This window comes from Oncorhynchus gorbuscha, unplaced genomic scaffold (assembly GCF_021184085.1).
Source record: "Oncorhynchus gorbuscha isolate QuinsamMale2020 ecotype Even-year unplaced genomic scaffold, OgorEven_v1.0 Un_scaffold_536, whole genome shotgun sequence".
Classification (NCBI taxonomy): domain Eukaryota; kingdom Metazoa; phylum Chordata; class Actinopteri; order Salmoniformes; family Salmonidae; genus Oncorhynchus; species Oncorhynchus gorbuscha.
The window spans coordinates 383,742-397,467 of record NW_025745360.1 but is presented as its reverse complement, the minus strand read 5'-3'; the positions used below and the strand labels follow the sequence as shown (position 1 = coordinate 397,467).

The 13,726-nt window shown below is 48.5% G+C and overlaps 1 protein-coding gene across 1 annotated transcript in view; it reads right to left on the bottom strand.

The window, feature by feature from the left end:
• Nucleotides 1-816: 816 nt before the first annotated feature.
• Nucleotides 817-13,726, bottom strand: part of LOC124018489 (histone-lysine N-methyltransferase KMT5B-like) — a 30,273-nt gene continuing 17,363 nt past the window's right edge. The window contains exons 4-11 of the mRNA XM_046333818.1: nucleotides 13,336-13,501; nucleotides 11,050-11,159; nucleotides 10,416-10,582; nucleotides 9,956-9,975; nucleotides 6,279-6,415; nucleotides 5,821-6,026; nucleotides 4,670-5,576; nucleotides 817-4,225 (exon numbers count right to left, since the gene is read on the bottom strand). Of these exons, the coding sequence (XP_046189774.1) occupies nucleotides 3,502-4,225; nucleotides 4,670-5,576; nucleotides 5,821-6,026; nucleotides 6,279-6,415; nucleotides 9,956-9,975; nucleotides 10,416-10,582; nucleotides 11,050-11,159; nucleotides 13,336-13,501 (2,437 nt within the window). The 3' untranslated portion in view covers nucleotides 817-3,501. The remainder of the gene's footprint in view (nucleotides 4,226-4,669; nucleotides 5,577-5,820; nucleotides 6,027-6,278; nucleotides 6,416-9,955; nucleotides 9,976-10,415; nucleotides 10,583-11,049; nucleotides 11,160-13,335; nucleotides 13,502-13,726) is intronic.

Below are 13,726 nucleotides of genomic sequence, written 5' to 3'. Positions count from 1 at the left end.
CCACAGTCAGTGTATTGAACTAAGCTAGGCTACCACATATCACAGTCAGTGTATTGAACTAAGCTAGGCTACCACATATCACAGTCATTGTATTAAACTAAGCTAGTCTACCACAGTCAGTGTATTAAACTAAGCTAGGCTAGGCTATCACAGTCATTGTATTAAACTAAGCTAGGCTAGGCTACCACAGTCATTGTAAACTAAGCTAGGCTGAGTTGCAGCTAAGACATGGTCAGTTCCAGGAGGTGGTGCTCGGCCTGTTTTTAGTTGATACATTAGTCATGTAAAACCTGCCAGGGGCTGTGAAATGGGCTGTTGTTATGATATAGGTCAAACCAGACAAACATCCCCAACTCACTACATAGAAAACAACTTCCTGCTTAACCGCAGTATCCAGGCAACAGAGCCTAGTGAAAAATACATTAGTCCCAAGACTTAAAAAAAAAAGCCCTTTCAAAAAGCCCTCTATCATGAATGCCAGGGGTAGTCCGTACAACTTAGACGGTCCACTTCTCCAGTCCTACTTAGTGTTCATTCTCCCTGGTAGTTTGATCATATATATTGATTGGCTGGGAAGTGCATTCACTTTGGGTAGTATTCATTAGTGTACACCATAGGGAAAAACAGTTCTTATTGGACAAATTTTGGTAGATCCCTGCCATTTGGTTCCTAGTGAATACGAGACCCAGGCTCCACGCTCAGTAGGCTTAAAAAGTATTGGAAACATTTCAGATTAAAAAATAAAATAAAAAAAAACATTTAAAAAATAAGTGTAATAATTCCTTATTCTAACATGTTTAGAAGCAAGACATTAACCACAGAAAAATAGTTTATTCTCACAAAGAAGCTTTATGTTTTCAAGTATTCCAAAACGGTTAAATAAGTACAGGGTGTGTTCACGTGATTTTTGATTTTACATACTGGACATAAAAGCACTGCTCCGGTTTAAAGGTCTGTTTTTAAGTGTGTTTTCCCCCACTAACTCAACTCAACACTAAAAATGTCTGCAAACGATTCACATTTCTTTCATTTGTTTGTTTGTTTGTTGTTGTTGTTATTGAATTTCATCCAATCAGAAATGTCGACAGCTGGCTATTGAACATAAGATCACACAGTAACACCTGGAGAACAGTACAGAATGGAGAGTGACTGATGCTCATACAGGGGGAGGTACACGTATAGCCAGGGTTGTGTTCATTAGGGCACACAACAGAAAATGTTTTGCAACAGAAAAAAAAGTGACAATTTCTTATTGGACAAGTCAAGGAAGCCCCCTCCCATTTCAGTGAAGCCCCCGCCCCCCTCCCCTCCTCTTTTTGTGCCTTCATGAACACAACCCTTGTTTATCACTGTGATTCGCTGCTTGCTGGTGATATGAACAGTACAGGACAACAGAAAGTGGAGTTAACATTCATCTCAGCTGATCCCTTGATTACATTTGGCAGTTCAGTACTTCCACACTCAAAAGACGGGTTTCCCAGACAAGGATTAAAGACTTTAAAAACAAAACACGGTCGATGGAGAATAGCTTGGTAGATCGAGGCTAGTCTGAATATGTCTGGGAAACCAGCCCTAAAATAACTCAAATAGAAAGACTATACAGAAAGACTGGGGGGGGGAAGAAAGTGTTCCCATAGTTACAGTTACCGAGGGACGACCTACAGTTCTTCACCTTCTGATAATAATTTTTTCTAAAAAACTAGGCCTTCAACAGATACCCCAAGAGTTGTTTGTAAGGCACCTAATACTGTTTGTGAAAATGACTAATTTCGTTGGGGATAATATTCTATGAAGTTGTCATGTGTTCATTTATGTCTGATTTGGATCTGAGAAAAACAACAACTAAATAGTGAGTTTGAACTCGTTTTCCAGAACATGATTCAGTCTTTCTGTCACCTGACTTCTGGTCTTCTTTGTGTTACTTCCTGATGACGTGTTTAAAAACAGCACACAGCGTACACGCCGTGTATTCATTCAACTGATTAGTGTTTCAAACGTTAAACCACCCCTCTTGTGGCTAGACGGTATACAGCGTGTGTTCTATGGAGGGCTAAAGTGTATTGCAGGTTTTCGCTCCTCCACTTGTACTCGATTGATGAATCAAGGTCACCTAATTAGTAAGGAACTCCCTTCACCTGGTTGTCGAGGTCTTAAAGGAACAACCAACAAAAACAGCAGACACTTTGGCCCTCCATGGAATGAGTATGACACCCCTGGTATACAGCAAAAATATTAAACGTTGCACGTTGGAGTCGGGTAGAATATTAGCATTTCAGCTAACTCCAACCCGTTTCCTAACCTTTAACCTAATTCTCCTAACCTGCTAGGAAGTTAATTATGTCCGTAGCTGTATACGATCTAGTCAAAACCAAATCAGAGGCTCCAGAAATCAGAAATGAAGCTTAAAAATTACCAAAACATTGGTCCATTTGTTGGCTTGTCAATGACCCATTTTACCCATCATGCTGTAAACAGTACTGTGTGAGCTTTAAAACACATTGGGATATTGCAGCCAGGGTCAACGTTCTCTTAGAGAATAACAAAAAACACAGCCAGGAGGACAGGAGGAGCAGGGTTGGACTCAATTCCATTTCAATTCAGACAAGGAAGCAAACTGAGATTCCAATTCCAATTCGGAATTCCTGTTTGTTTCCGGAATTGGAATGGAGCTCAACCCCGATGAGCAGCTGATAGAACCCACTATGATTCCAGTGTGTTGGTGGGACTGACTTCATTCATGAGTTGAACGGTTATAGAAACCTGTCATTATTACTACAACTGAACGGATTGATCCCGATCAGAACGTTACTGGACCCATATCCCCATATAATATGGGTTTTTTACAAAAACTAAATTAAAAATAAAAACAAAAAGTCTGGTTTGCCAACAGAGTTTAGAATTGCGTACTGTGAGACAAAATCTAAAATAAAAAGTTCAATAAAGTCTGTCTGTGGGACAGAGGATAGTCACCATAATATCTGTACACCTTCTACAATATTCAAGTTCATTATGAATATTAATCATGACAGAAGTGCATTCACTTTTCATTTATACAAACATCTTCCTTCTGATTCGCTTTTTTTTTTTTTTTTTTTTGTTCCAACTTTTAAAGTTTTAATTTTTAATTTTTAAATGACTGTACTTCTTTAAACATCAACACAACAGTTGATTAGTGAGTCAAGTGTTTTCTGTACATGTAAAGGTGGAGTGATGGACTGCGTCCCAAAACGGCACCCTATTCCCTACCTAGTGTCCTGCTATTTACCACATACAAAGTAGTGCACTGCACAGGGAACAGTTTGACATTTGGGACGCAGATATGAACTCCATTCAGAGAGCTTTATCAGGCGTTTAGCCTCAGAGACTGGTCCTCTCTCCTCCGGGATGAGATATCAGATATGAACTCCATTCAGAGAGCTTTATCAGGCGTTTAGCCTCAGAGACTGGTCCTCTCTCCTCCGGGATGAGATATCAGATATGAACTCCATTCAGAGAGCTTTATCAGGCGTTTAGCCTCAGAGACTGGTCCTCTCTCCTCCGAGATGAGATATCGATGTCTATTGAGTCTTTCCCCACGATGAGACGCAACCGCTTCGCCGGTGGGAGTGGAATGAAATCGTCCTCAAACTCATCGTCAAAGTAGTCATCGTCGTCATCCTCCTCTTCCTCCTCCTCCTCATCAGACGAAGACTCATCTACCACAATGTTTTGTATCCTGTGCCCTCCGTGGTTCCCACCATTCCTGGCTTCCAGGCCGAAGGCCCCAACACCCAGACCGCAGCCCTCCTTGTCCCCCCTGTTGTCAGTGTGCGTCTGGGCCCGTCCGTCGTCCTCCCTCTTCAGCTGGATCTTCAGCTTGGTGGAGCTGCTGGTGGTGTGGAGCCCGGGAGGCCCAAACCCGTTCAGCTTGGACACGTGGTAGGAGCTGCAGGAACTGCCCTTCTCCCTGTCCTGAGACGGGTCCTTCCTGAACATAATGCTGATCTTGGACGTTGATGAGGAGGAGGATGACGAAGAGGAGTTGACCGGGGGTTGGGCGGTAGGCTGCGGCGTCGTGGTGGTGCTGCTAGCCTGCTGCTGCGTGCTGATTGGCTCGCTGGGCTCGTTGGTCTTGCTGCTGCTGCTGTCTCTGCGCCGGCGGAGCGTCAGTTTGGGGATCCCTCCACTGTTCTCCAGGATCAGCTGGGCGTCGTAGCGCGTGATCCTCTGTTTCTTCTTCCCTTTGCTCTGCGCTCTGTCCCCTCTGTGGCTCCGGTAACCTCCCTTCCCTTTATGCCGACGCCCTTTCTCCCTCCCCTTGTTCCTGTTCCTGTCCTCCCCCCGCTCTCTCCGGAGGGGCTCCCTCCCCTTGTCCCTGTCCCTGTCCTCCCCCCGCTCCCTCCGGAGGGGCTCCCTCCCCTTGTCCCTGTCCCTGTCCTCCCCCCGCTCTCTCCGGAGGGGCTCGCTCCCCCTGTCCTCCCCCCGCTCCCTCCGGAGGGCCTCGCTCCCCCTGTCCTCCCCTCGCTCCCTCCGGAGGGCCTCGCTCCCCCTGTCCCTGTTCCTGTCCTCCTCCCGCTCCCTCCGGAGGGCCTCGCTCCCCCTGTCCCTGTCCTCCTCCCGCTCCCTCCGGAGGGCTTCGCTCCCCTTGTCCTCCCCCCGGAGGGCCTCACTCCCCCTGTCCTCCCCTCGCTCCCTCCGGAGGGCTTCGCTCCCCTTGTAGTCCCAGTGGTGCTCTGGGACAGAGAGGCCCAGCAGCATCTTGTTGCAGTCTGCAGTGTCGGCAGTACTGTGGTGGTGACGGGGTTGTTGGGAGGACGCCACCGGGGCCACCCCTACCGGCGGGAACAGCTCGCCGTACGACGAGTCCTCGCGCTTTATCGTCCGTTCGGGCCGGAGCTGGGTGAGCTGGCTGCGTCTGGTACAGACCCCTCTGCTCGTGTAGCCAGCACCCACACCTCCGCCCAGCTCCGAGCCCAACCCATGGCCCAGGTACTGCTCCAGGTCAGCAGGCTCCGTTTTAATCTCCACCCCTCCAGGGACGGTGCCGTGGCCCTCCAGGCCCCCAGGCTCCAGTTTAACCCCAGCTGGCCCGGCTACAGCGTCCTGGACCTTTACCAGGGTCCTGGTGGACCTGCGAGTCCTGGAAGTGCAAGGTTGGCTCTGGCTGCCCTCGCAGACTGCCGGGGTGTTGTTCTCCTTGGTCGCATGGCGGGTCAGACACCCCCGCTGGCCCAGTGCTGTCTGGGCTGGTCCCTGTGCATCCTTCTCCTTCTTCACCGACACGCCCGCCTTACACAGCGACGACGTCCTCGGCTCCCGGAGACCCAGGCGACCAGGCCCGGTGGTACCCAGCACCTCCCCTCGGGCCGACGCCGCTTTGGGCTCCGAACCTCTGCCCCTGCTGCATCTACTGCGCAACCGGACCTTGGAGAGCGAAGGCGTGGCGGGTTTGGATCGGAGTCTCTTTGGTATCCTGCCAGTGTTTCTGTGACTTTGTTTAGAAGGTGAGGTAGAGGTTAGTGCTCTGGAAAGAGACGATCTGCTTTGAGTTCTGGTTCTGCTGAACTTCATATTGGAGGAAGTCCTTTTCCTTCCAGCTGAGGGGGGGAGAAGAGGGGGAAACTAAACATCAGATCATTTCGAAATTCAATTTAAACGTCATTCCTGAAGTAACTGTTGAAATTGTGGTTCGTTTTATACATTTCAAATAAAATAAAAAATCCCCAAATTCAGCATAGAGAATTCTAACAATACAAGGGGAGGGGATCCACCTAAAGCCCCAAACTGAATGAACCCCAAACCTCAGTCCTAATTTCAACCCTGGTTTCTACCTGTTCTTACATGTGTGTGTGTTTGGTGTGTCCTGAGAGTCTATGTCAGTGTGGGAGCCCACAGAGTGGCTGTCGGAGTTCCTGCTGCCTTCTCCTGCCTCCATCTTCTTCAGCCGGTTCAGACGCTTGTCCGTCTCCCGTAACCCGTACGCGCTGTTGATCACCGGAGCCTCCGCCGGCAGCCCGGCCTTGGATTTGAACGCGCCAGTGAGACGTCTGTAAAACAACAAACAAACAAAGGACCAGTAAAGGTCACAACATGTGCCTTGGGTAACGCCCTGTTTTCATATTCCTCCAGCCAAATTAATAAACACTGCTTATTAAAAAAAAAAAGTGTTTTAATGTTTTTTTGTTGTTGTATTTAATTGTGCCATTACGTCACATGACCTCAAACGATGTACAAAAACAAAAGGAGATTTGTGTTGTTATTCAGATCAATAGAAAATGGATGTCAAGACCATTACATACCGTTCACACGTGTAGCATTCACAATATTCGTTGTTCTCCCCGAAGAATCCGTCGCCGTAGTAACAGGAGATCTCCTCTCCCGGTTCGATGTCCCTTAGCACCTTGACACAGGCCGTGTCACGACCCGTCGACACAAACTGGAACACACCAAGACACTCATTTAACACCTTCAGCCATCTAGATACACAACTAAAACACCAAGACACTCATTTAACACCTTCAGCCATCTAGACACACAACTAAAACACCAAGACACTCATTTAACACCTTCAGCCATCTAGACACACAACTAAAACACCAAGACACTCATTTAACACCTTCAGCCATCTAGATACACAACTAAAACACCAAGACACTCATTTAACACCTTCAGCCATCTAGACACACAACTAAAACACCAAGACACTCATTTAACACCTTCAGCCATCTAGATAACACAACTAAAACACCAAGACACTCATTTAACACCTTCAGCCATCTAGACACACAACTAAAACACCAAGACACTCATTTAACACCTTCAGCCATCTAGACACACAACTAAAACACCAAGACACTCATTTAACACCTTCAGCCATCTAGATACACAACTAAAACACCAAGACACTCATTTAACACCTTCAGCCATCTAGACACACAACTAAAACACCAAGACACCCATTTAACGGTAAGGTTGGTGCTGGGTACCGGGGCATTTAACGGTGCTGGGTACCGGGGCATTTAACGGTGCTGGGTACCGGTGCATTTAACGGTGCTGGGTACCGGGCATTTAACGGTGCTGGGTACCGGGGCATTTAACGGTGCTGGGTACCGGGGCATTTAACGGTGCTGGGTACCGGTGCATTTAACGGTGCTGGGTACCGGGGCATTTAACGGTGCTGGGTACCGGTGCATTTAACGGTGCTGGGTACCGGTGCATTTAACGGTGCTGGGTACCGGTGCATTTAACGGTGCTGGGTACCGGTGCATTTAACGGTGCTGGGTACCGGTGCATTTAACGGTGCTGGGTACCGGTGCATTTAACGGTGCTGGGTACCGGTGCATTTAACGAAAAAATTACCAATAATATATTTTATTGTCTGTGTGTGAACCACAAGTGTATTGTGTTAACCTCTTCTGCCTATTGTATTGATCTTAATCAAGCCCTGGGCTGCTGGGTACCGGTGCATTTAACGGTGCTGGGTACCGGGGCATTTAACGGTGCTGGGTACCGGGGCATTTAACGGTGCTGGGTACCGGGGCATTTAACGGTGCTGGGTAAAGGTGCTGGGTACCGGTGCATTTAACGGTGCTGGGTAACGGGGCATTTAACGGTGCTGGGTAACGGTTGCATTCGGCGCATATGACAAAATACAATTTGATGAATACGATCATATGGAGGGGAAGGACACGATCCTAAAATCAGCACTTTATAAATATGGACCCTGAGGTCACCTTTAATCACAGGTGGGAAGCAGAATCCAAACACTGAAGGGAACCATTCAAAGCAAAGGAAAATTATTAAAAACTTTTAATGAAGTGAATATTTCCAGTCACAACTTTAAGGTGTGATTTACCAAACTTTTGTTGTCACCAAGAAAGAAAAAATTACAAATAATAATATATTTTATTGTCTGTGTGTGAACCACCCTCTTTCTGCCATCTTAATCAATACACCAAGTGTATTGTGTTAACCTCATTCCACACCAAGGGTAGCAGCCTATTGTATTGAGCCCTGGGCTTCGTCACTCTCACCAAGGGTAGCAGCCTATTGTATTGAGCCCTGGGGGCTTCGTCACCTCTCACCAAGGGTAGCAGCCTATTGTATTGAGCCCTGGGCTTCGTCACCTCTCACCAAGGGTAGCAGCCTATTGTATTGAGCCCTGGGGGCTTCATCACTCTCACCAAGGGTAGCAGCCTATTGTATTGAGCCCTGGGGGCTTCATCACTCTCACCAAGGGTAGCAGCCTATTGTATTGAGCCCTGGGCTTCATCACTCTCACCAAGGGTAGCAGCCTATTGTATTGAGCCCTGGAGGCTTCATCACTCTCACCAAGGGTAGCAGCCTATTGTATTGAGCCCTGGGCTTCACTCTCACCAAGGGTAGCAGCCTATTGTATTGAGCCCTGGGGGCTTCATCACTCTCACCAAGGGTAGCAGCTTATTGTATTGAGCCCTGGGGGCTTCATCACTCTCACCAAGGGTAGCAGCCTATTGTATTGAGCCCTGGGCTTCATCACTCTCACCAAGGGTAGCAGCCTATTGTATTGAGCCCTGGGCTTCGTCACCTCTCACCAAGGGTAGCAGCCTATTGTATTGAGCCCTGGGCTTCGTCACCTCTCACCAAGGGTAGCGGCCTATAGTATTGAGCCCTGGGCTTCGTCACCTCTCACCAAGGGTAGCAGCCTATTGTATTGAGCCCTGGGGGCTTCATCACTCTCACCAAGGGTAGCAGCCTATTGTATTGAGCCCTGGGGGCTTCATCACTCTCACCAAGGGTAGCAGCCTATTGTATTGAGCCCTGGGCTTCATCACTCTCACCAAGGGTAGCAGCCTATTGTATTGAGCCCTGGGGGCTTCATCACTCTCACCAAGGGTAGCAGCCTATTGTATTGAGCCCTGGGGGCTTCATCACTCTCACCAAGGGTAGCAGCCTATAGTATTGAGCCCTGGGGGCTTCACCTCTCTCACCAAGGGTAGCAGCCTTGTATTCAGCCCCTCTCACCAAGGGTAGCAGCCTATTGTATTGAGCCCTGGGCTTCGTCACCTCTCACCAAGGGTAGCAGCCTATAGTATTGAGCCCTGGGCTTCGTCACCTCTCACCAAGGGTAGCAGCCTATAGTATTGAGCCCTGGGCTTCGTCACTCTCACCAAGGGTAGCAGCCTATTGTATTGAGCCCTGGGGCTTCTCTCTCACCAAGGGTAGCAGCCTATTGTATTGAGCCCTGGGCTTCATCACCTCTCACCAAGGGTAGCAGCCTATTGTATTGAGCCCTGGGCTTCATCACCTCTCACCAAGGGTAGCAGCCTATTGTATTGAGCCCTGGGCTTCATCCCTCACCAAGGGTAGCAGCCTATTGTATTGAGCCCTGGGGGCTTCATCACTCTCACCAAGGGTAGCAGCCTATTGTATTGAGCCCAAGGGTAGCAGCCTATAGTATTGAGCCCTGGGCTTCGTCACCTCTCACCAAGGGTAGCAGCCTATTGTATTGAGCCCTGGGCTTCGTCACCTCTCACCAAGGGTAGCAGCCTATAGTATTGAGCCCTGGGCTTCGTCACCTCTCACCAAGGGTAGCAGCCTATTGTATTGAGCCCTGGGCTTCGTCACTCTCACCAAGGGTAGCAGCCTATAGTATTGAGCCCTGGGCTTCGTCACCTCTCACCAAGGGTAGCAGCCTATTGTATTGAGCCCTGGGCTTCGTCACCTCTCACCAAGGGTAGCAGCCTATTGTATTGAGCCCTCACCAAGGGTAGCAGGGCTTGAGCCCTGGGTCACTCTCACCAAGGGTAGCAGCCTATTGTATTGAGCCCTGGGCTTCGTCACCTCTCACCAAGGGTAGCAGCCTATTGTATTGAGCCCTGGGCTTCGTCACCTCTCACCAAGGGTAGCAGCCTATTGTATTGAGCCCTGGGGGCTTCGTCACTCTCACCAAGGGTAGCAGCCTATTGTATTGAGCCCTGGGCTTCGTCACACTCACCTTGCAATTTGGCCGGCAATCTGAAAAAACAAAGCAACACAGAAGATTAGGATCCTAGTTTCCTCACAGAGAGAGACTGCAGCATAACTTCCATTGTTCTTCTGGAACACTTGACAAAGGGTCGCGCCCCAAACGACACCCTAGTACTTATTTAGTGCACTACTTTAGACCAGGGTCTGATAATAAACACCTATTATCTGTTTCCGTGTTGGAGACGGACCCAAACATCCATTGTAACTGTCCAGAATAAATCAGTCCATTGTAACTACCCAGAATACATCTATGGGTAAACTCTATTTGGGAGTGCTGGCTGTATTTTTTTTTCATGTAAGTTGTTTTAGTTTTTATATTTTGATTCATTTAAAATGTGGTGTAGTAATTTATACAGGTAAGTGAATGAAGAGCCCGTTGGTATTTTCAATGACAACCTGTACTGTGTTGGCAGTGGAGACTGACGTACCGTGGTTGATGAAGGCTGCAGGCCCCAGCCACAGCTGAGCACAGTTCTTGCGTGTCGAGTACATGACACTGAAGTCATTCTCCCCGTGACGCAGAAGCATGTTCTCCTCGCTCTCCGACAGCTCGGCGATGCAGCCCACCAAGTACTCAATCTTATCGTTCCTTTTCCTGAAGTACAAGAGAAAGAAAGAGAGAAATAAAGGAAGAAAACGAGAGAGAGAAATAAAGAGAGAGAGAAATAAAGAAAGAGAGAAAGAGTGAGAAAAAGAAAGAAAGAGAGAGAGAAATAAAGAGAGAAATAAAGAAATAAAGAAAGAGAGAGAGAAATAAAGAGAGAAATAAAGAAATAAAGAGAGAAATAAAGAGAGAAATAGAGAGAGAAATAAAGAAAGAGAGAGAGAAATAAAGAAAGAGAGAGAGAAATAAAGAGAGAAATAAAGAAATAAAGAGAGAAAGAAAGAAAGAGAAAGAAAGAAAGAAAGAGAAAGAAAGAAAGAAAGAGAAAGAAAGGTCCATTTCAATGACAACGATGATGTCAGAACAACAGGAAGTGTGACGGTCGGTCCATTTCAATGACGACGATGATGTCAGAACAACAGGAAGTGTGAAGAAGAAGAAAACCCAGCATTCCTCACCATTCCTTTGTGGCCACGATCTTGGCTCCGTTCTGCTCAGAGGAGTAGCGGTTACACGGGAGAATCTCAAACCCACTGTCAGCCGCAAACATCCGCAGATACACAAACACCTGGAACAAAATGGAAAACAAACAAACAAGTTACAAGGAAAAGGGACTGGATGTTGTGGAAAACCAAACTAATAAAATATCTGTTGTTGAATCAGTTGATTGGTACAGACTCTACTTCATTTAGTATTATTCATTGAACCTTGGTTTAACTGGTCAAGTCAGTTAAGAACAAATTCCTATTTTACAATGACGGCCTACACCCGGGCCAAACCCCAACCTGAACGACGCCCGGGCCAAACCCCAACCTGAACCGGGCCAAACCCCAACCTGAACCGGGCCAAACCCCAACCTGAACCACGCCCGGGCCAAACCCCAACCTGAACCACGCCCGGGCCAAACCCCAACCTGAACCACGCCGGGCCAAACCCCAACCTGAACCACGCCAAACCCTAACCTGAACCACGCCGGGCCAAACCCCAACCTGAACCACGCCAAACCCCAACCTGAACCACGCCGGGCCAAACCCTAACCTGAACCACGCCAAACCCTAACCTGAACCACGCCAAACCCTAACCTGAACCACGCCCGGGCCAAACCCCAACCTGAACCACGCCCTGGCCAAACCCCAACCTGAACCGGGCCAAACTCCAACCTGAACCACGCCCTGGCCAAACCCCAACCTGAACCGGGCCAAACCCCAACCTGAACCACGCCTGGCCAAACCCCAACCTGAACCGGGCCAAACCCCAACCTGAACCACGCCCTGGCCAAACCCCAACCTGAACCGGGCCAAACCCCAACCTGAACCACGCCTGGCCAAACCCCAACCTGAACCGGGCCAAACCCCAACCTGAACCACGCCCGGGCCAAACCCCAACCTGAACCACACCCGGGCCAAACCCCAACCTGAACCACGCCCGGGCCAAACCCCAACCTGAACCACGCCAAACCCTAACCTGAACCACGCCGGGCCAAACCCCAACCTGAACCACGCCAAACCCCAACCTGAACCACACCGGGCCAAACCCTAACCTGAACCACGCCCTGGCCAAACCCCAACCTGAACCGGGCCAAACCCCAACCTGAACCACGCCCTGGCCAAACCCCAACCTGAACCGGGCCAAACCCCAACCTGAACCACGCCCTGGCCAAACCCCAACCTGAACCGGGCCAAACCCCAACCTGAACCACGCCCGGGCCAAACCCCAACCTGAACCGGGCCAAACCCCAACCTGAACCACGCCCTGGCCAAACCCCAACCTGAACCGGGCCAAACCCCAACCTGAACCACGCCCGGGCCAAACCCCAACCTGAACCACGCCCGGGCCAAACCCCAACCTGAACCACGCCCGGGCCAAACCCCAACCTGAACCACGCCCGGGCCAAACCCCAACCTGAACCACGCCCGGGCCAAACCCTAACCTGAACCTGCGCTACTCGGGAGCCTTATATAATGACTATTCATCAGCCCAGCACCTCATCAATAAGAGATATGTGTTGCCTTATATAATGACTATTCATCAGCCCAGCACCCCATCAATAAGAGATATGTGTTGCCTTACATAATGACTGTTCATCAGCCCAGCACCTCATCAATAAGAGAGATGTGTTGCCTTACATAATGACTATTCATCAGCCCAGCACCTCATCAATAAGAGATATGTGTTGCCTTATATAATGACTATTCATCAGCCCAGCACCCCATCAACAAGAGATATGTGTTGCCTTACATAATGACTGTTCATCAGCCCAACACCTCATCAATAAGAGATATGTGTTGCCTTACATAATGACTATTCATCAGCCCAGCACCTCATCAATAAGAGATGTGTTGCCTTACATAATGACTGTTCATCAGCCCAGCACCTCATCAATAAGAGATGTGTTGCCTTACATAATGACTGTTCATCAGCCCAACACCTCATCAATAAGAGATATGTGTTGCCTTACATAATGACTGTTCATCAGCCCAGCACCTCATCAATAAGAGATATGTGTTGCCTTACATAATGACTGTTCATCAGCCCAGCACCTCATCAATAAGAGATATGTGTTGCCTTACATAATGACTGTTCATCAGCCCAGCACCTCATCAATAAGAGATATGTGTTTCACTATCAACCCTGCTACTTGTGGGCGTGCATCCCAAATGATACAGTGCACTACTTTTCACCAGAGTCCTATATGTGACCTGGCATCGGGTGTCATGTGTTACTCTGTGGTGTTGTAATCTCACGTGCTGTTTGAAGAGCTTCTCCTGGGCTTTAGACTTGTGTAGGAAGTGGTGTCTGGACCAGTCTCCAGAGGTGAGTGCTCTGAAAGCCTTCTCCAAGTTGTCGTGCTTCTTGAACCGCTCGATAATCTCCTTCAGCTCTTCCTGTCTTCCCTTGATTGGTCGAAACCTGTCACGACATCACAGGTGTCGTCGATAACAACAAAACATTCCGGTTTCCAAATACCATTTATATTATCTAGCAAAACGTTCTTGCCAAAATATCACACTCTTTAAAGTAAAGTGACTGTTCCACTGGATGTCATAAGGTGAATGCACCAATTTGTAAGTCGCTCTGGATAAGAGCGTCTGCCAAATGACTTAAATGTAATGTAAATGTAAAATCAGTCTAGAG